Source organism: Oryx dammah, unplaced genomic scaffold, assembly GCF_014754425.2.
Source record: "Oryx dammah isolate SB20612 unplaced genomic scaffold, SCBI_Odam_1.1 HiC_scaffold_2, whole genome shotgun sequence".
Lineage (NCBI taxonomy): Eukaryota > Metazoa > Chordata > Mammalia > Artiodactyla > Bovidae > Oryx > Oryx dammah.
The window spans coordinates 166,911,515-166,932,604 of NW_024070186.1; the positions used below are offsets into that span (position 1 = coordinate 166,911,515).

Genomic DNA, 21,090 nt, shown 5'->3' on the forward strand with positions numbered 1-21,090 from the left:
AAGCTTTCCTGAGAAGTCATTCTTACCCAGAGCAGCTGCCAGAAGTGAAGAGGGGCCGTTTCCCACAGTCCATACATGGTCAGCTCTCTGCTCTCCCTTTGGGTCCGTCTAGCCAAGAGCCACTCATAGCTATCTAAATTTCAATTAATAAAAATAACCTTAAGTAGGAACTTCCCTGGCAGTTCAGTGGTTAAGAGTCCATGCTTCTCCTCTTATGCAGGAGGGCGTGGGTTTAATCCCTGGTTGGGGGACTAACATCCCACACAGATGCCACACAGAACGGCCAGGAAAGCATTAAGCAGGACTTGGTGGTTAGTGGTTAAGCATCTGCCTGCCAATGCAGGGGACATGGGTTCGATCCCTGGTCCAGGAAGATTCCACATGCCAAGGAGCAGCTAAGCCCATGTGCCATAACTGCAGAGCCCCCGTGCACAGCGACAGGAGAAGCCACTGCAGTGAGAAGCCTGCACACTGCAACTAGAGAGTAGCCCCCGCTCGCCTCAACTAGAAAAAACCCGCGTCTTCTGTCCCTCTGTCACACGAGCCGCATTTCAGGTGCTCAGTAACCAATGTGGCTGGCACGACAGGGAGTGAAACTCTTCATCTTACTTTCACGTAAAGAGCGACACGTAACAGCACAGATGAAGCACATGTCCGTCAACCCAGAGAGTCCTATGAACCAGTGTAGGCGATGAAGTCAGCAAACAGGGAAAACAGAGGTCTCGGAGTCTTTCAGAATCCTGGCTCTGTGTTCACCCTGCTGAGTCTCAAGAGCCCCGCTCTGTGGCCTGGAGACGGGAGAGGCAGTGATGATCACAAGGATGTGGTGTTTACTGACCCTCTGTTTGTGTAGTCTCCAGTGACTGGGAGCTCCGTGCTGTTATGACCCCTTTTTACAGATGGGTAAGTGGAGGCCCACAGCCTGCTTTGCACCCAACCCACGGCAGGAGGCAGAAATGGTGGGACTTTTGATTCTCATCCAGCTGGAGCTGCAGCTGGGGGTTAGAGGCACAGCTCCTGGAGCTGCCCAGTGTCCAGCAGACCTCCGCCACCTGGCCGTCTGCTCCTCTCCTCAGCCCGTGCCTTTCTTTTATTTCTGGTGGACAGCCTGACCAGCTCCCACATGAGAAAGGCACTGCCCGCCTTTTCTTTGCCTTCCTTTTTCCTAACAAGTTTGAATCTGTAGCATCTTAGCTCCACAGATAGGCTCCATGTATCAGGTTCAGAATGGCATAGGGATGGGGGGGGGCACTTCCCTGGTGCTCCAGTGATTATGAATCCGCCTTCCAGTGCAAAGGACATGGGTTCAGTCCCTGGTCATGGAACTAAGATCCCACATGCCAAGGAGAAACTAGGCTGCTGGCTGCAATTGCTGAGCCCTTTCGCTCAAATTGTGGTGCTGGAGAATATTCTTGAGAGTCCCTTGGACAGCAAGGAGATCAAACCAGTCAATCCTAAAGGAAATCAACCCTGAATACTCATTGGAAGGACTGACACTGAAGCTGAAGCTCCAATACTTTGGCCACCTGTTGTGAACAGTCAACTCTTTGGAAAAGACTCTGATGCTGGGAAATACTGAGAGCAAAAGGAGAGGAGGGCAGCAGAGGATGAAATGGGTGGATGGCATCACCGACTCAATGGACATGAACTAGGGTAAACTCCAGGAGATAGTAAAGGACAGGGAAGCCTGGCGTGCTGCAGTCCATGGGGTCGTAAAAAGTTGGACAGGACTTAGTGACTGAACAACAACTCATTCTGGAGCCCTCAAGCCACAGGAGAGATCCCATGCACCGCAACGAAGACCAATGCAGCCAAATAAATATGAAAAAAAGAAAAAAAAGTAAGTTATGGAGTTCTCAGCCCCGGCCATGCTGTAGTAAGGAGGTTGGTGTGTGGGGCACCCAGCTCCTCAAATTCTCTGCTTCCCTGCCACGTGGATTGCCTCTGCCAAGAAACCAGCAAAGCAGTCGAAGGCAGTGACGTTCATGCGACCTAGCCAAAACAAAGTCACTCAGCTTCAGCTCCAAGAACAGCTGAGTCTGAGCACAGGCAGTCAAACCCAGCCGGTCCGGATTCATCCAACTTAGCTTAGAGTGTGGCCCACAGAGTCTTTTCACAGGATTGGGGTTTGGTTTTAAATGGGTTTAAGTGTGCGGAGGAACTTGGGCCTGGCTGATGGTGGGTATTTCCTGCCTGGGGTCCTGGGAACTAACAGTGCTAAAAATCACAGTGGCACAGCCTCTGGCGAGTGAATAAATGCGAGGTCTTGGTTTCTCATCTGTAACCTACAGATAATAATACCTTCTTCATGGGATTGTTTTGAGTGCTTAGCACAGAGCCTGGTGCTTATTAAAATACTCAATGGACTGTATTTGTTATGACTTGAAATTAGCACAGATACGCATTTGCAAGTGGCACCTTTTAAAAAACTGATGTATAGTTGATTTATAATGTTGTATTAGTTTCTGGTGTATGGCAAAGTAATTCAGTTATACATAAATATATTTTTTTACAGATTCTTTTCTGTTATAGGTTATTATAAGATATTGCATGTAGTTCCCTGTACTATACAGGAGGACCTTGTTTTTATTTTATATATAGTAGTGTGTATCTCTTCATCCCAAACTCCTAATTTATCCCTCCCTATCCCTTCCCCCTTGGTTACTGAAAGTTTGATTTCTATGGCTGTGAGCCTGTTTTTGCAAATAATTTCATTTTCATTTTTTTTTTAAATTCCATGTATGTGATATCATATGTTTGTCTTTGACTTCACTTGGTACGATAATCTCTAGGACCATTTCATGTCACTACAAATGGCATTGTTTTGTTTTTTTATGGCTAGGTGGGTAATATTCCATATGTGGGCTTCACTGGTGGCTCAGTGGTAAAGAATCCTCCTGCCAATGCAGGAGACGTGGGTTCGATCCCTGGGTCAGGAAGAGCCCCTGGAGAAGGAAATGGTGACCCACTCCACAGTTCTTGCCTGGGAAATCCCATAGACAGAGGAGCCAGGCAGTCCCTACAGTCCATGGGGTCGCAAAGAGTCAGACCCGATGAAGCGACTGTAACGACAATAATCGCATCTTCTCTACCCCTTCATCTGTCAGCGGATGCCTAGGTTGCTTTCATGTCTTGGCTTTTGACAGTAGTGTTGCTATGAACACTGGGGTGCATGTATCTTTTCGAATTAGAGTTTTCTCTAGAAACATGCCCAGGAGTGGGATTACTGGATCATACGGCAACTCTACTTGTAGATTTTTTGAGGAACCTCCATACCGTTTTCCATAGTGGCTTGCACCAGCTTACATCCCCACCAAGAGTGTAGGAGGGTTCCCTTTTCTGCAAGTGGAACTTCTGAATAGTCTATTTGCAGGATTTACAAATGAACTTTTAAAAAGAGTTTCTTTATAAGCAAGTCAAGTGCTGCCTTCCCATTGTGTAAGCACACTCTCAACTAATAGATTGATTCAAGTTACTTGTTTATGGTCTGTCTGTATCCACCAGACTGTAAGCTGCAGGAAGGCGAGGACCTTCTTTTTCACCCTGCATCTTTAGTACCTGGGACTGTAGCAGATACACAGTAAATATTTGTCAAATTAATAAATAAAGGAACGATTGGGAAATCTTGTTAATTTTTTTTTTCTTCATATTCTTGGTAAGCCCTGTTTTTCATGTATAAGTTCCAGACTGGGTCTTAATTATAAACTTCCAATTAAATTCCTGAATTAAGCTTCAGTAAATAACTGCAAGCAAAACCTTGAGTTACCATAACAATCTTCCCTGAATCTGCAGTTCTGGGTATCTGATTACACTCCTTGGTATGGCTTTAATAAACAGCCCTTCCTAACGGGTTCCCCAGCTCCTGCAGCCATGCCGTCCACCTCCCTCCTGCCTTGTTCCACCCACTTCAGCCACCGCCCTCCCCACCGCACCCCCGAAGGACAGAAGTCTCCCAGATACGTTCCCACTGGCCTCTGACCACAGAGCTCACACACTTCCCCCTGCTGACTGTAGCATATCCTTAAGTCTGTGAGGACCCACTCGCCTTGAAAGACTAAAGTAAAAGGAATGAGTGAATGAGGAGGGAAGGAATGAGTCTCCCTTCCTTATTTTGTTCTTCATGAATTTAACAAAGTAGCTCATGTTCTAGTTTACTTTCAATAGAAGAGAAAACTCACAGGGGGAAAGCAGTTGAGATTCTTGATTCTTAGCTCGTCAGAAACACGGTTTAGTAGTTTAAAAGAAGGCACTGCGATTGGGTGCCTAGGATCATACAGAGTTAGCTGATAAGATTTAGTTTCATGTTAATTGCATCCCTTTAAATCATATGCTTTGGAAGTGTTGTTCTAGTGCCAAAGGTTTATCGATACTCCATATGAGCACTCGTGATGAAAAACGGATAGCAGGCACTTTGGTGTGTGAAGGATACAGCTTTTGTTTAAGCCCAAAGGTATGGCTCGTCTCCACCAGAGGTCTCCCATATTTTACTGTTAATGTTTGAAGTATACTGAATTCCCACCAGCTAATTAAAAATCAGACTGCTATGCCGGTAAGCATTCACTCTGTGAACTAATTTCTGCCAAACGGCCGTAAATGTGTCCCCTGGTATGAAATTTAGACGTTCTTTCCCATCAGAAAAGAAGCGTGTGGTTTAGTCCCAACCTCTTTGTTGGAGGGAGAAAGAAACCGAGGCCCACTTGGAAAGGTCACTTGCCCTGACCGAGGCCGCACAAGCTTCGTAAGTGCCCAGCTGGGGTGCAGACCCAAGGCTCTTCTCGCTCTCAGCTCTCTGCTCTCACTAAACCCTGCAGAATGCTAATTCTGTTACTCCTACATGCCAGGCACTATTCTAGCACTTGACAAATATCATCCGGTCTCCACAGCTGCAATACTAGAGCACTGTCATCACCCCATTTGATGAATGAGGTGTCTGAGGTCCAGAAGGTGGGCAGCAGCGTGCCAAGTTCCCACGCCAGGCAGTCTGGCCCCTTCCTCTTAAACTTCGCCACGAGACTATGCTATCTCAAAGGACTAAGACCCAGAGAAGGGACAGATGTAGAGAGAAAACCCAGTGATGGGCCAGGGAATGCATGTGGATGCCCCTCCAGCCTTTCTGACCAAAATCAGGCAAAGAGCTTGATACCCTGAAGGACTAGTGACAAGCGCAAGGCTAGAGCTGGGCCATGAAGGGTCAGATGTGAGAGCGTAACAGAGAGGAGCCCAGGAGCCCTCCACAGAGGGATGGTGGCTTGATTCGGCCTGAAGCACTGCTCACCACCTCCGCTTGGTCAATTTCTGGGCTTCTTTCAGGATTCAGTTAAAACTTCATCTCCAGTAGGAAGCCTTCTGTGCCCCTGAGCTGTGTTGGTGGGCTTCTTCTGGCCTTCCGCAACCCCTGGTCTTTCCCTGCGGTGGCCCTCATCACTGTAAGGTAATGATCACTTGTCCGGTCTCCCCCACGGAACCCAGGAGCCCCCGAGGGCTAAGGCTTGCCCATCTCTGTAGCCGCCTTTGCCAAGGACCGGGTCCAGCCTGGAGGAAAGTGCTTTAGAAATGCTGGAATGAAGTCTGAGACAGTGAAGGGGAAAGAGGATAGAAATGATTCTATCTGCAAGGCCATTTTTTTGTACCCGTGACCCCTCTTGAGAAGAGAGTCCTGGTTGGATATTAGCAAGATAGAATATTCCCTACCCAAGAAGGGCCTTGAAGGTCAAGCTCAGAGCCATTGACCAGAAGTCCAGCTGGCATCTCTGGGTACCCAGATCCCCCACAGATGCCCGTGTGATGCCCACCTATGCCTTCTCCCTGGGTGCTAACAGGATAAGCCTCTGCACTTTTAACACCTGGGGGAACACTCCAGGTGAAGTCCTCTGCCAGGAGCACTGCCCTCCCCTCACCCAAGGAGGGAGGATCCCCCAGGCCAGGATCTGCCCTCTGCAATACCCCTGTGACTTTTCTGAGGAAGTGTCATAAAGAGGAAATCTGAAGGAAAGAGAAGATTTGGCCCTATCTTCAGGAACCTTCTATCCAGAGGGAGAAAGGAGATGTGCCCGCATGACTCATGCGCAGAAAGATCACAGGCCTTTTTCTGTGCTTCATCTCCTCTGCTCCTCCCAGCATCCCTATGAAGTAAGAGGTATGTTCGTTTTCCAGATAAAACCGAGGCTCAGAAAGGTCCCCCAGAGCAGGGACCTCCTGCATCCCTGTTGCCAAGTGCCTGACACCCACTTGATGGAAGAATAAAAAGACGAAGGGAAAGGCAAAGCCTTAATTCCAGCCCAGAGCAGCCTGACCATATCTTGGGGAGGGGGCCCGGAGCAGAGAAATCTCGGGAGGCAGGGGCACCAGGGCTCCTGAAGCCCCGGGTACCCTTCTTCTTTGGCTGCAGGTCTTCTGAGTTGGCAGGAAGGAGAAAGCCCTGCCAGCAGTCACTTTTGTTTGTCAGGCCGATACTTGCAGTGCCTGAGGAAGAGATTTAAGTATTCAAATCTTTTCTTGGAAATCTCAAGTATTCCATTCAGCCACCTCAGAGTTAGGTAACTTTATTTACTCATGCTAAACAGGGCCATTTTCTGAGAGGAAATTATGCAATGTCCTATGCAAATGTGGCATTCTGGAGAGTGAGTGTCAAGATAAGCATGGTCGCTGGTGATGCGTCGTAAAGATCAGATCACCCAGCCTCTGGTGGCAGGCTGCGTGTCACTTGATAAGGGGATATGCCATCCTCTACTTGGAATCGCCGCTCACTTGGATTCTGTTTCTGGTAATTACGTTTCCACCAAGTCGTCTGTCTGTGAACTTTGTTGAATTGCAAAGAAGGAACAAGGAATAAAGCATTTGCAAGTTGCGCATCCTCACGTAGGCTAGAGCAGTCAGAAAAGGAGATGCCCCACGCATGTCTGGACACATCGGAACAAGAAGTCAAATCCTTGCCTTGCCCTTTGTTCTCCCAAGGAGGGAGTCTCTTGAAATTTCCAAAGGGGGAAAGGTGAAGACAGGGGATGAGTTTTCTTGACCACTTTATGAAAATCAGTCATTAGTTTGCTCAACAGGACATGTGCATACCAAGCCAGAGAGAGGAAGTATCCATGGAGAACCCGTCCTCTAGAAGCAGGTAGAATTGAGCCCGAGCCCAGCGCCATCCCCAGCCTGTGGCCCTGGCCTCCCCAGGCCTTCAGCTCCTTGTCTGAAAATAGCAGTGTCCCTTGCTTCTAGGTCACTTAACAGTCACCAAGGCAATAGTTGCTGAATTAACAAATGACAGACTTATCCACCCATTTCATCAGAGTGTGATGTACTGTCCTCAGTGGACCTGGAATCTGCTGGGTGATGTTAAGATACTACAAGGTTAAGAAATGCTACATTGGGCTTTCTTTCCTGGTGGCTCAGTGGTAAAGAATCCACCTGCCAACGCAGGAGACATAGGTTCAACCCCTGATCTGGGAAGATCCCACATACCACGGAGCAAGCAAGCCCATGCGCTATAGCTGTTGAGCCCTTGCTCTAGAGCCCAGGAGCCTCAACCAAAGAAGCCTGTGCCCTGCAACCCGGGAGCAGCCTCTGCTTGCTGCCTCTAGAGAAAGCTTGTACGCAACAACAAAGACCCAGCACAGCCAAAATTACGTTTTAGAAAGAAACACCTCAAAGAGCACTGCAGGTACCCCTCACGCCCAAACTCTTCCTATTATGTTCCTGCTCTTCAGGGATTTCCCTATTGATCCAGCGGTTAAGACTTCATGCTGCCAGCGCTGGGGGCCCAGGTTCAGTCCTTGGTCAGGGAACAAGATCCTGAATGCCTCACCTAAGACCTGATACAGCCAAATAAAATAAGCAAACAAACTACTAAAAACGTTCCTGCTATTCAAACTCAGGAACCAAATAGGTTTTCACAGCTTAGGCTTAGGCTGTGTCACTCAGTCGTGCCCGACTGTTTGTGACCCCATGGACTGTAGCCCACCAGGCTGCTCTGTCCATGGGATTTTCCTTGCAAGAATACTGGAGTGGATTGCATTTTCCTCCTCCAGGGGATATTACCAACCCACGGATTGAACCCGTGTCTCCTGAGACTCCTGCGTTGCAGGTGGATTCTTTCCTGTTGAGCCACTGGGGAAGCTCTTCAGAGCAAGAATTAATAATAACCTTTGCCCGGCCTGACTGTGTTATCCTCAACTGCCATGTGCTTGTATGCCTTTTACAACAACCCTAGGAGGTCATTTTTTCCTTCAACATTTCCTTTTGAAAAATTTCAAGCATGCAACCAAGGTGACAGAATTGTATAAGGAACACCCTTCTCTCTATCCACCATCCATATTCTGCCTCTAAGAATGTACACGTAAACTGCCGTGTGTCCACTTATACATGGATTTTATTCAATACATATAGTACGTATGTGTTCATTTTATAGGTCTTTACATTAAGTGTGGGGACAAGTTTGTGTTGGGTTAGAGATCACAGTATGTGACATCAAAGGAACTAGGCTTTAAGTCCCGATCCTATCCAGAACATTCAGCTTCCTGCCCTTAGATGTCATTTATCACTTTGTTTCAGAGGCAGAAAGAGCAGTAAGTGGATTTTCAACTGCCCAAGAGGTCAGCGCACCTGACCCCCTTGTTGTTCAAGGATCAACTGTACTTCTTTTACCACATCTGTTCTATCCAGCCATCAGCCCAAATTGTCTTTCTTTTTCTTTCTTCAAAGTCAGCCGCTGACAGCAGAATGCTTCTTCCTAGAAACATCCACGTACATGTCATAAAGTAGAGCAGTTGTTCAGTCACCGAGTCGTTTCTGACTCTTTGAGACCCCATGGACTGCAGCATGCCAGGCTTTCCTGTCTTTTGCCATCTCCCGGAATTTGCCCAGGTTCATGTCCATTGACTTGGTGATGCCATCCAACCATCTCATCCTCCATCGCCCTCTTCTCCTTGGCAAACCACTCCAGTATTCTTGCCATGAGAACCCCATGAACTGTATAAAAAGGCTAAAATACAGCTCTCTTATTACCCTGGCCTACAGATGAGGCGACCACAGTGAATTCACCAGCAGGATCAACACAGCCAGAAAGTGGAGGGGCTGCGTTTCAACCCCAGATGGCCTGGCTGGTGACTGTTCCCTGCAGTCACCCTTGCCTTTTGAGCTGTGGTTATGGGTGGGGAGCAGAGCTGGGGGCCTTGGGAGTTTTCTCCACAGTGTTTCCGACACCTGCCTCTTGGAACTCTAGGGGAGGAAGCCGAAGGCCGGGTCATCGGTGTGGGTGTGGGGGTGGCCCCAGAGACCATGGATGAAACACTGGAGCCGAGCACTAGGCCACAGTTTCCCTGGGTGTTCGGATTTCAGCATGTGTCCTAAGGCCTGCATCCCTAATTGCTACACCCCCTTGCAAATTCGGATTTCCCTTGTGGTTCAGACAGTAAAGAATAGGCCTCGATGCAGGAGACCTGGATTTGATGCCTCGGTTGGGAAGATCCCCTGGAGGAGGAAATGGCAACCCATTCCAGTATTCTTGCCTGAAAAATTCCACGGACAGAGGAGCCTGGGGGGCTACAGTCCATGGGGTTGCAAAGAGTCGGGCACAACTGAGCGACTAACACCTTGCCTAAATCATTCCTAACTCCTTGCAAATTCAAGGAATCCCAGTAACCCTTCCCCTTCATTCTTGGAGGGACCAGAGTCACATGCCGGGCAGTAGAAGTTGCCAAGATGTGCTCCCCATCCAGGAAACATCGCGCTTTATAGCTGCCGCATGCCGTGCTGGGAAGGAGGGCTTTAGGGAGCTTCAAAGACAATGAAGTAATTGATTGCTACTTGCAGCAAACAACCCATAAGCTGTTGCTGGGTTGATGGAGGAATGGTTACTTAATTTTCTTCAAAGGATTGATTTGACTGTCAGGAGAAGCAGCCAACCTAATTGAGTGTGCTGGTCCACACCCTCAGCGGTAACCGCTGCATCTCTTTCTCGTTTTGACTTTGGAATGCTGTGGGCAGTGCATGGAGTCTCCCCTCGGTGTCCACCAGGCTCGAGAAGGTGCAGGGGTCACCCGGACAGGACCGTTCTCCTTTGATGGGTCTGTCGAGTCACCAGTCCCTGTGGCCCCAGCTCTGCTGGGTTCTGTTCGAATCAGCACAGGACTTCTTTCCTTGGCACTCAGAATAGCTCCCATGGAAACGTGTGTGTGTCTCTGATGCCCCAGGACGGCGATCGTTTTCAGTTTTGTAGTGGACGTTGATGGAGTGGTGACATTTGGGAGATGGATCGCACTTTCCCAGCGGGCTTCTTCTGATTGATGGCCTTGTACCGCCTGCGCTTGCCTCTCCCCTCACAACAATACCCCCGCAGAGAGCCAACTGGAGCCTGATGATTCATCACTTGCTTCCCAGCCCTGCATTACTGGTCAGTTAAGGCCTCTGCCCTTGGCTCCATCCCATCATCAGAGAGCCACGCCAGACTGGTTTTCCCTGGGGCTGCTGTCAAAGCTGTCTTCAGTGCCGCCTGGTATCTTCTTGGTCTCACAAGGCTGTCATCTGCCCACTCGTCTGAAGGCTTCATGAGGGCAGGGGCTCGGCCCGTCCCACTCCTACAGTATCCCTCTGCATCGGACTGGAGCCCTGGGGTGGCAGATACCCAGTGGGTCTGAAAAAGGTCCCAGGTCACTGTTGGAAGAGACCACCAAGTGCCAGTGAAGGGGGACCTTGCCCAGGAGCACATTGGCAGGTTTTTCAACTTGACCATGGGATCAAACCCCTAGGATCTGCCTGCTGAGAGCTCGGGTCCTCTGACTGTCCCCCTGCAGGACCTAGCCAGCATCTTCCACCCTTGAGAGCTAGCCCGGATCAGGAGTGCCCCCCCTCTTCTGCAGAAACAGGGGTCACTCCTCTCTGCTGCCTCATCCTAAAGACTAGAACCCCAGGTCCCAGTCAGCTTGCTCAGGATGCTGTGGAGGCCACACGTTCACTCTGGCTTCATAGCTCATCAGTCAGTCATGTGTCCTCGAGGATGTTACTTGACCCTCTGCAGTTGTGTGTCCTTGGGGATCAGTGAACCGCTCTTCCCCCGTAGGATCCCAGGAACTTGTCAAGTGGGGAGCTCAGCGCCTGGCCCAGAGAAGCACCGGTCAGCAGCCGGGAAGGGGGACCTCTGTCCAAAGACACAGCCCTGACAGTCTTTCAGCTCATGGTTCTGGAGGACCACGGCCCCAAATGGCTGCGCGTCCCCACTGGATGCCACCACCAACTCCCCAGGGAAGCCAGCCATCCCATCGTCTTAGCTCCCTCTGCCAGGGCCCTTGGGCCCCTGCAGCTGCTTCCTTACTCATCCCTGGAACGCCTGCAGGTCTGGAAGAGAAATCCAGTGGGCTCTGTGATCCATTGAGAGGCCAAGACCACACATTTCCTTGCAGAAGGACTCAGATGCTTTTTGGCTCAGAGACGAAATCCTGGTCTCCTATCAGTGGCGAATGCTCCCCTGTGGGCATGTTATCTTGGAATCCTGGGGTGAGCCTGCCTTCCTCAAGGAATCTGTACCTTGTTCTCAATCCTTCCTGACCTCTGGCTCACAGCAGGTGTCTGGAAGACTTGATAGTATTTACAGAGTTGGTAATCTAAACTCCAGCTGTGGTGGTGCTCCCAGAATTGGCCCTAAAGCCCAGGGTGTTAGATTTCAAAGCGCAGGAATTCAGGCTGGCCTGGAAATCCCGCCATAAGGATAAAGACCTCAATTCTAAATGTATTCAGAGCCACCAAGCCAAGAATTAAATTACGGTATTGGCATCCGTATGTTTTTATGAAGGGATCATTTAAATACAGCAAGAGTCAATCAGCCCCGTTTATTGCTCAGTAATGAGCTATAGCCTGTCAGAGGGAGCTCTGGAGGAAGGCTTCAGTCCAGGGGCTGAAAGGACAGCCTTCAGTAAGGGAGAACCAGAAGACGCTAGCATCCTTCCGTCCAGGGGACAAGCACTTCTTCAGTGCCAGCCACTGCCCAGCCCCTCTCCTGGGGATTCAGCAGGAAGTGGGACAGGTCAGGCCCTGCCTTCTTGGGGCTTCTGTCCAGACTAGGGAGCAAGCCTCAGGACCTCTGGGGGCTGGCAGGCCTTGGGGTGCAGCAGTGAGCTAAGGTGAGTAGATGTGCTAGAGAGTAACTGGGTGTGTGGGCCCATCACCCCACAAGAGTTCTGAGAAGCAACCAAAATCCATGATTCATTTTCTCCCTCTGAAGAGCATGGCTTACTTAGTCTAGAGCCTGCCTCCAGCAAGCATCACTCTACCTCAGGCAAGGGGGTTCTGATCGGTGAGTCAGGGCTCCAAAAAGTCAGGGTGCTTCCAGGCAACAGCCACTGCTGACGGAGACCACCTGGACCTGGCCCCAAGCCTCTCTCAGATCCCCCGGTGGTCCTGCCGGGCTTGTAAGTAACCTAAGATGCAGAGAGGGAGGTGACTTGTCCAGGATCACACAGCTGTTAGTGGCAGAGCTGGGATTTAAACCCAGGTCGCTATGGCTCCTCCACCCAAGTTGTTTTCACCTAGATGAGTTGCCCTCCTCCTGCACTTCCTGGCAAGGTGGCTCTTTCATGACTTGCCCTCTCCTCCTCTTTCTCAGCATCTTAAAATTCTGTTGGAAAATGGCTGCATCCCTTTCCTCTTTATTCCACTAAACACTGCAGGACCTTCTGTGTGTCCCAGATCATCAGCCCCAGGCTGTTTTTCCAGGCTGGCCTTCCATGATGTGGTATGCAGCCCCTTGGTGGTGCTGGAAGAATGTCAGAATTTTAAATGTGCCTGGATGCAGCACTGAATTACAGTAAATCACAATTGCAATTCTCTAGTGCTGAGTAACAAACTACCCTAAAATATAGTGGCTTTTTAAACAGCTACAACTGTGTTTTCTTTTTTTATTTTTTAATCATTCATTTTGCTCACAGATCTATAATTTGCCCAGAGCTCCGAGGGAAGAGCTCGTCTCCGCTCCACATGGCACCCTCTGGAGACTAGAGGGTGAGCTGGGGGCTGGGGGTCCAGGGCCTTGGCTTTTCTCAGTCGTGTCTCTGTGACAGCGTGGGCTTCCTCACAGCATGGTGGGCGAGTTCCAAGAGTGTTTTTGTGACCTGGCCTCAGAAATCATACGGGGCCACCTCCACTGTACTCTGTTGGTCTAGATCATCACAGAGGACCACCCACCCCCACCCCCACCCCTGCCCTCGCTGCCCAGGTTCAAGGAGAAAGGACATAGACACCACCACCTGATGGGAGGAGGGTCAGGTCACGCTGGAAGAAGAGCATGTGGAGGGGGAGGGTTTTTTTGTTTTATTTTTTGGCCTTCAGTTGTGGCGTGCGAGTTTTCTCTAGTTGTGGCAAACGGGCTTAGTTGCCCCATGGCACATGGGATCTTAGTTCCTCAACCAGGGATTGAACCCTCATCTCCTGCATTAGACCACTGGACCACCAGGCAAGTCCCTCAGGCAAGTATTGCTGTGGCCATCTCTGGAAAGTGTAGTCCACACGAAAATACATTTCGGTACCCCCTCAGGTCCTTTCTGTCACAACAAGGAGAAGGTCTGAGATTGGTACTAGTTTGTCTTAGAACTTCTCTAACTGCTGATAACCCTTTTTATCAAAAGAGCAGGCTTTTGGCTATAGTTTAATTTAAAAAGCTCTTTTAAATCTATGTTCACAGTCACCTTATATGTTTTAATTCTGGTTTTCCATTCATGGTCATAACACAACGTTTCCTTTTAAAATATGTTTATTTTAGGAAAGTATGAGTGCTTTCAAGAGAAAAATTCAGCACAAGTTCTACTTTGCCACTGTAGTTTTACTCTCCCACGTGTACATGGGTAAGGCTGTTTCTTTGTCTGTTGTAGCAAAAACTAATACACAACCTGAATGGCCATCAACTGGGAACTGTTAAATCATTTAGAATCACATCTACTGTGGGAGGGGGGGTTCCCTAGTGGCTCCAAGGTAAAGAATCCGCTTGCCAAGGCAAGAGATGTGGGTTTGATCCCTGGGTCAGGAAAATCCCCTGGAGGGGGAAATGGCAACCCACTCCCGTATTCCTTCCTGGGAAATCCAATGGACAGAGGAGCCTGGTGGGCTACAGTCTATGGGGTCACAGAGCCGGACACGACTGAGCATGCACTACGGTGGGAGAGAGTGCAGCTATGAAAAACAGTGAGGAGCACCCGTGTGTGTGCGGAGGCGGCGGGGGCGGGGGGGTGATGTATCACCGAGATCCGGGCTTCACTCGAAGACGCGCAGGGGGTTGTGTAGCGTCTGTGAAGGCCTAGGCAGCGGGGAGGGCTGTAGCTGTGTGTGCTCTTGGAAATTCATGGTGGTGGTTTAGCTAGCTCGTGTCCAGCTCTTTGTGACCCCATGCACTGCAGCCTGCCCGGCTTCTCTGTCCATGAGATTTTCCAGGCAAAACTACTGGAGTGGGTTGCCATTCCCTTCTCCAGGGGATCTTCCTGACCCAGGGCTCAAACCTGGGTCTCCTGCATTGCAGGCAGATTCTTGACCGACTGAGCTACAGGGAAGCCCTGGAAATCCATAGTGGGCAGGTAACAAGAAATCAAGTGGTTGTCTCTGGGGAAGAGGATTGGGGAGATTTACCATCAACTCTAAAAAATTCCACACCTTTTAAAATGGGAGCATGCAAATGTTATCTATTCAAAGAGATTGATAAGGTTAATTTTTTTAAAAATGGTAGCGATTTATATGTTTATTATTTTCAAATTTTTATTTTCTTTACGTTTTGGCCGCACTGTGAGGCATCTGAGCTCTTAGTTCCCCAACCAGGGATCAAACCTGTGCCCCCTGCAGTGGGAGCACAGAGTCTTAACCACTGGACTGCCAGGAAAGTCCTGCTTAATGTTTTCAAATAAAATGGCAAATCTTCCCCTCCCCACCCTCTTAGAAATCAGTGAACCAAAAGGCAGGGTCTCAGGGTGGGAGGAACTTGTCACTTCTCCCAGGAGGGAGGTTCCTTCTTGGCCCTGGGGTGTAATGGAGACAACTCTCATCCCACCCGCTCTGCCCCCAGGGCTCTGTCCCTCCACAGATGGAGACTTGGCCTGCATGATGGTTTGTGGTCGAGAGCCCGAGCCTCCCTGCCGGCCCCCCAAGCCCTTGAGGCAGCGCCAAGCCTCATTCTTCACGGTCTGGCTCCCTAACGCAGGATCTAACACCCACATGTTTGTTGCACTGGACACCAGAGCTTCTTCAGCTCACACGCCTGGCCAGTTTGTAAGCGTGCACACTTGTGCACTGAGAGGCACTGCTGGTCTCTTGCCGTCTCCCAGAGTTCAGTGACTGTCACCACACTTGGAGATCGGGGGGTAGGGGGTGGCAGGGAGGCAGTATGCCGACGGCCAACAGCTGGGCCCAGGGCTGCTTCCCAACCCTCCTGGGCCCCAGGAGGACCTGAGGCCCTCTCTGTAGGAGAGTGGAAATAGAGTCACTTTTCCCCTCACTTAAGCACACAAACAACATGATGTTGTTATTTAGTCGCTAAGTCGTGCCTGACTCTTCTGTGACCCAATGGACTGCAGCCCTCCAGGCTTCTCTGTCCATGGGATTTCCCAAGCAGAAATACTGAGTGGGTTGCTATTTCCTTCTCCAGGGAATCTTCCCGACCCGGGGACTGAACCCACATCTCCTGCCTTGGCAGGCAGACTTTTTTTCTTTTTTTCCTTTAACCACTGAGCCACCAGGGAAGTCCACACAAACAGCTTAGCTCTTTGAAGAAATCGAAGCACTCCGTATAAACTAAAATAGCCTAGACTCTCACCCTCAGCCCCACCACCTCCCTTCCAAAGAGGCAATCACTCTGCACCCGGCCAGGCATTTTCTTAAATTTTTCTTTTACATACACTTGCTTGAGTTCATAGAAAATATACAGGATCTTCTTGTGTGGTTTGACTTTACACAGATTGTGTCACACAGCCTGTGTCATGCTGCAACTTTTTCCACTCAGTTTTTGAGACTGAACCTTGTTGAAACATCCAGAGATCTCATTCATTCCTTGTCTTTGCCATATTTTTTTTTTTTAAATAAACTTTCCTTTCTCACTGGACATCTAGGTCATTACAGACCCAAATCTCAGCATCAACATCCTTATTCCTGTCTCTGAGCCCACGTGGGCATTTTCCTGGGAATGTACCCATTGCCAGGTCATAGAGTATGAAACTTTCAGCTTTAATAAATAATGTTGATTTGCCCTTCCAAATGGCTGTGTTAATTTATTCTACTGGCAGTGTTTGAGAAAATCAGTTTTTCTACAGCCTCACCAATGCCTGATGTTATCTTAACACTTTTATTTTTGCCAATAGGTGGGATCCTGTTTTCATTTTTTTCCTGGTTTAGCAGGAAGGCTAGCACTCGTGTGTGTGTGTGTGTGTGTGTGTGTGTGTGTGTGCGTATTCATTCTCTTGTCCGTGAATGGCCTGGGGAGTTCTTCATATTTTCGGCTTTATTCATCTTTTGCCTCTTAAAGAGATATGTTGAAAATATTTCCCCCAGTCTGGTTATAAAATTGTTCATTATCCGTGAGCTAAATTTTAATTCTGAGGTAGTCAGTTTATCAGTCTTAATCTTATTTATTTGTATGTATTGATTCTTCCTTTTTAAAGAAATCCTTTCCTGCTCCTAAGGTCACATGGATAGTGTGTTTTCTGATAAATGTCTGTAGATTTAAAGAAATAGAGTCCTTGGCTCTACCCCTTTGGAATGAAGTTGGTGGGAGGGTGCTGGAGACCAGGTGGGTTGAGAGATGTAAAGAACCTGCCTGCCAATGCAAGAGACACAGTTTCGATCCCTGGGTGGGGAGGATCCCCTGGAGAAGGAAATATGATGGACAGAGGAGCCTGGTGGGCTACAGTCCTTGGGGTCACAGAGAGTCAGACATGACTGAGCACAGGGTTCGTGCACACAGTGTGAGGATGGCCGGTCACCTGCACTGGCGTCCCCTGACGGCAAGCCAGCCCCGAGAGGCAGGCAGGGCGTTTCGGAAGACTGCCACGCTCCTCGACGGAGCTGCCTGCTGCTGGTGTCCTCCCCACGAGGCACCCCTCCCTCCCGGCGGCTCAGTACCTGGCACCGCTCCCCCCAGCTCAGTGTGAAATCCGCAGGGACCCGCTTGCAGGCAGCAGGCGAAAGACCTAGAACGAGGGCAGGGTGGAGCTCCCTCCCACAGCTCTCTTCGGAGTCCTTCTCCGACGGGCATGCCCACAGCCGGCATGTGGAGCAGCCCCAGGGGAGAGGCAAGGTGCTCCAAGTGTCTCTTGAGATGCCGACCCGGAGGCCCACAAAGGTCACCCCGACCAGACTCCCTTGATCTCCCCCAAAGGATGCCTAGGTGCCCTTCTGTTCAGTCCATGGAAGCTGCCTCATTTCTCCTTAACTGCCCCCCCAGCTTCTGAAAAACCAGGGGCTCCCTCCCTCTCAGAGCCCTCCTGTCTCACTGGTGACAGTTGCCTTTTAGTTTTCTTACGAAATCTCTCACGGGGCTTTGATGTCTCAACTGCATTTCTGAAAGTTGTTCCGCTTTGGGGTTTTGTCCTTCCTTTTGAGTTCTTTGTGGCAGAGGTGGTAGGTCTTTCCTTCCCCCCGAAGCCCCTAAAGGCCCCTGGGCTTTATGAGGGGGTTGCCTGCCGACACAGCCCGCTGACACCAAGACCTTGGCTGTGCCTGCTTTCCAGGCTCACCCGCAAATGAACCTCTTTTGTGAATGTGGGGAAGGGAAGAGCAGGTTGTCCTATTTACGGGGAAGGGGAGAGGAAAGAAAGAGAAAGGAAAAGAGAGAGAAAGAATCCTTTATGAGCTTAGTTTTCTCTTTTAAAAAAGTAAAAGATGCTAATTGGGGAACATGATGTAAGTATTGAGTTAAAAAAGTAAACTCGACTTGTGTGTGTGTGTGTGTGTGTGTGTGCGTGCATGCATGCACGCTCAGTCGTATCTAGTTCTTTGCCACCCCATGGACTAGCCTTCCAGGCTCCTCTGTCCATGGATTTTTTTTCAGGCAAGAGTGCTGAAGTGGGTTGACATTTCCTCCTCCAAGGGATCTTCCCAACCCAGGAATCAAACCCGGCTCTCTTGTGCCTCCTGGATTGGCAGGCGGGTTCTTTACCACTTTGCCACCTGGGAAGCCAAACTCCATGCCCTGCAAAGAAAATGTTTGCAAGAAAGAGTGTGAGGACTTCCACTTCTGAGGATACAGAAGACTAGGTGTCTTCTGCATGGAACCAGAAATTCTGGATAAAGTCATTTTTAGAACTCTTCTTAAATACTTGGCTAGACTCCTGGGAAAGGGAGGAGGCTCCCTGCCCTCTAGAATGAGAACATGCAAGCCAGAGTTGAGGCTGTCTGGTGCTAGTGTTGGCTGTGGCATTTCTGGCCATGCCAGGTCGTCACATGCTGGGGAGAAAAGACAGAATCCCAAGGCCTGTCACAGCTGCTGGACCGGAAGACATCCCAGGAAGCCAGGATCTCAGACTGTGCTCAGAGCGTTCAGCGGAGGTAGTGTGGGATGTGAGGGCAGGGAGGCGGAGGAGCAAGGGGAGGAGAAGAGGGCAGAGGAGAAATGTGCCCGTCATTCCTTAGGTCTAAATGAAGAGCAAACATGAGAGGAGGGAAAACCTTGGCAAAGTCCTGTGTTTGGGGCCAGGATTGTTACCATCTGTGTTACTTTCCCCCACCACCCACCACCAATAAGGTGAAGCCAAGTATTAGGTTACAGAATGTATTGGGGTGCTGACAGTCTTCTACCACTGGAGTGCCACAAGGCACAGCTCTAAATTTACCAAAACTTGAACTGTACGCTTAAAACAGGTGAGTTTTATGGTATATAAATTATCCCTCCATAAAGCTGTTTAAGGGAAAAAAAAAAAATTCACCCACCGTTCTTCTAACCAGAGATGTCTTTTAATGTTTTAGTATATTTCTCCAAGCTTGTATTTGTTTGTAGGGATACTATCTTTCAACATACCAAAATCACAGTTACAAAGTTTTTATCATCGTGTTCATTTAAACATGTAGTCTTTCCCAGTGCCGTTGCAATTATTGGTAAATAGGATTTTTTACTTGGGTCTTGAACGTGTATTTCAAAAGTGTATATTGAATACCTTCTCATTTTAAAATAATTTCAAGCAAATCAGTGATACAGAGGGCAAAAATTAAAGTTCTCCTTTTGATACCACACACACGCACACACACACACACAGTCCCACCCACCCCCAATTCTCGCTTCCCTCCTCCTAAGTAACCACAGTTCACACTTTGGTTAAACATAACTTTTAAATGGGTATGTAATTTTCCATATGATGGGAAAAAAATCATACTCACGTGGTTCCCCGCTTTGGGGGTATTTAGGTTGTTTCCTGGTTCAGCTATTTCTCTTAAAACATATTACAGAGGATTTCACTGGAGGGAACTCAAAGCAGACCATAGATTTAATGGCCCTATGTTACTGTGGTGAGTTCAAAGCCATCAAGGACAGGCACTAAATTAGACATCAAATCTGGTAATAACTTCCAGCTAAGAAAAGGGACCAAGCATAAGCTGAGGAAACCCTGCTAAATGTTTTCCCTACCTGTTCTCATTTTAAGGTATCAAACATCTCCAGATTGGGGACATTATTCCCATTTTACAGATGGGAAACCGTGGTTTAGAGAGGCCAAGTGCCTTGCCCCAAATCACACACTGTCTCATGTAGAGCTAGGCTCTAAGTTGTCAGATACCAAGCTGAAGTCTTGATGATTCTGTAATCAAGCTGGGGGCTCTTCCTTTCCTTAATCTTCACTTAATCTGGGCAAACAGTCACAGGTGTAAACCGCCAGCGCCTGCAGGGAAGCACTGAAATGTTACTGGGATTCTGGGTTTGTTGGGTGTTTTTTTAGCTACAGTTGCAGTGCCTAATTCACAGCCAGGATTGTATAGTAAGTCCCCTACTCACGAACCTTCACGTTGCCAACTTTGAGAGATGCAAACGTGCATTCATATGTCCCATCGCGTAAGATAGTTCACGTCTCTGGCATACGCTGACACTCGAATGCATCCTCTACACGTGACTGTGCTTTTGTGTACTTTACTGTACAGGACTGTATAGAGTGCAGTAGTAGAGTGTCTTTATGTTGAGCCCAGCATGTTCAGAAGCCAGTGTAAAAGCAGCAGGGATGTATTTGATACAACTATAATTTTTAAAGTTCTGTACTGTAAGATTAAAAATGTCTTCTTAATCGTTGGTGTTTGCTTTTTGTGTATTATTTGTGTGAAAAGTATTATAAACCCAGTAAAGTACAGTACTGTGTAGCCAACCCTGTTAGTCGGGTACATAGGCTAACTTCATTGGACTTAACAAATGCGCTCTCAGAACGGAACCCATTCGTTGTGACTGTACTGGTGCTTTATGTATTTTATATGAGCTGGTCTTCACAAACAGTGCTTTGAGTGGATTGGGCATGATCCCTATTTTCCGGATGAGGAATCTGAAGCCCAGAGAGGTATAGAAGGTTGCCCAGCATGACTCAGAGGGACTCGGAACCCAGTGTGTGTGACTGCCAGGCTGAGGTCTGGCGCCAAGCTGTGCCGCCCGACTGAACACACACCAGCCCAAATGTGTCGCTCAGACTGTGCAGCGGACTGCACCTCACCCTGCTCTCTGTCCCCCTCCTTCCAGACAACAGCGACCTGATTGCATGCACGGTGGTCACCAAGGACGGCGGTATGCTCCAGCGGTTCCTGGCCGTCGATATTTACCAGATGAGTTTGGTGGAGCCCGACGTGTCCAGGCTGGGCTGGGGAGTGGTCAAGTTCGCAGGCCTTCTGCAGGTACGATGGCTGAGAAGCCCGGAAGTTCTTTACTGGCTGTGCAAACACCCACCAAAGTGTCATCTTTACAGTCAAGTGCTAATGACATAAGGGCTGTGTGAGCAGATTACCCCTGACAGCAGTTAGAACACCTCACAGATAAGGGCCAAGTTCTCTTTAACCAAAACTCATTTCTGACGCCCCTCCTCTGTCATCAGATACAGTGTTTTGCCAGCTGCATGTGTGAATGGAGCTACGTGAACTGTCCTTCCCAGGTGACCCAGTGGTAAAGAATCT

At 49.0% G+C, this 21,090-nt stretch overlaps 1 protein-coding gene across 6 annotated transcripts in view; it reads left to right on the forward strand.

Moving 5' to 3' along the window:
• CLEC16A (C-type lectin domain containing 16A) overlaps positions 1-21,090 on the forward strand; it is a 242,678-nt gene that overhangs the window by 156,488 nt on the left and 65,100 nt on the right. For all 6 annotated transcript variants that reach the window (XM_040230421.1, XM_040230439.1, XM_040230413.1 and 3 more), the window contains one exon: positions 20,663-20,814. In XM_040230421.1, the coding sequence (XP_040086355.1) occupies positions 20,663-20,814 (152 nt within the window). The remainder of the gene's footprint in view (positions 1-20,662; positions 20,815-21,090) is intronic.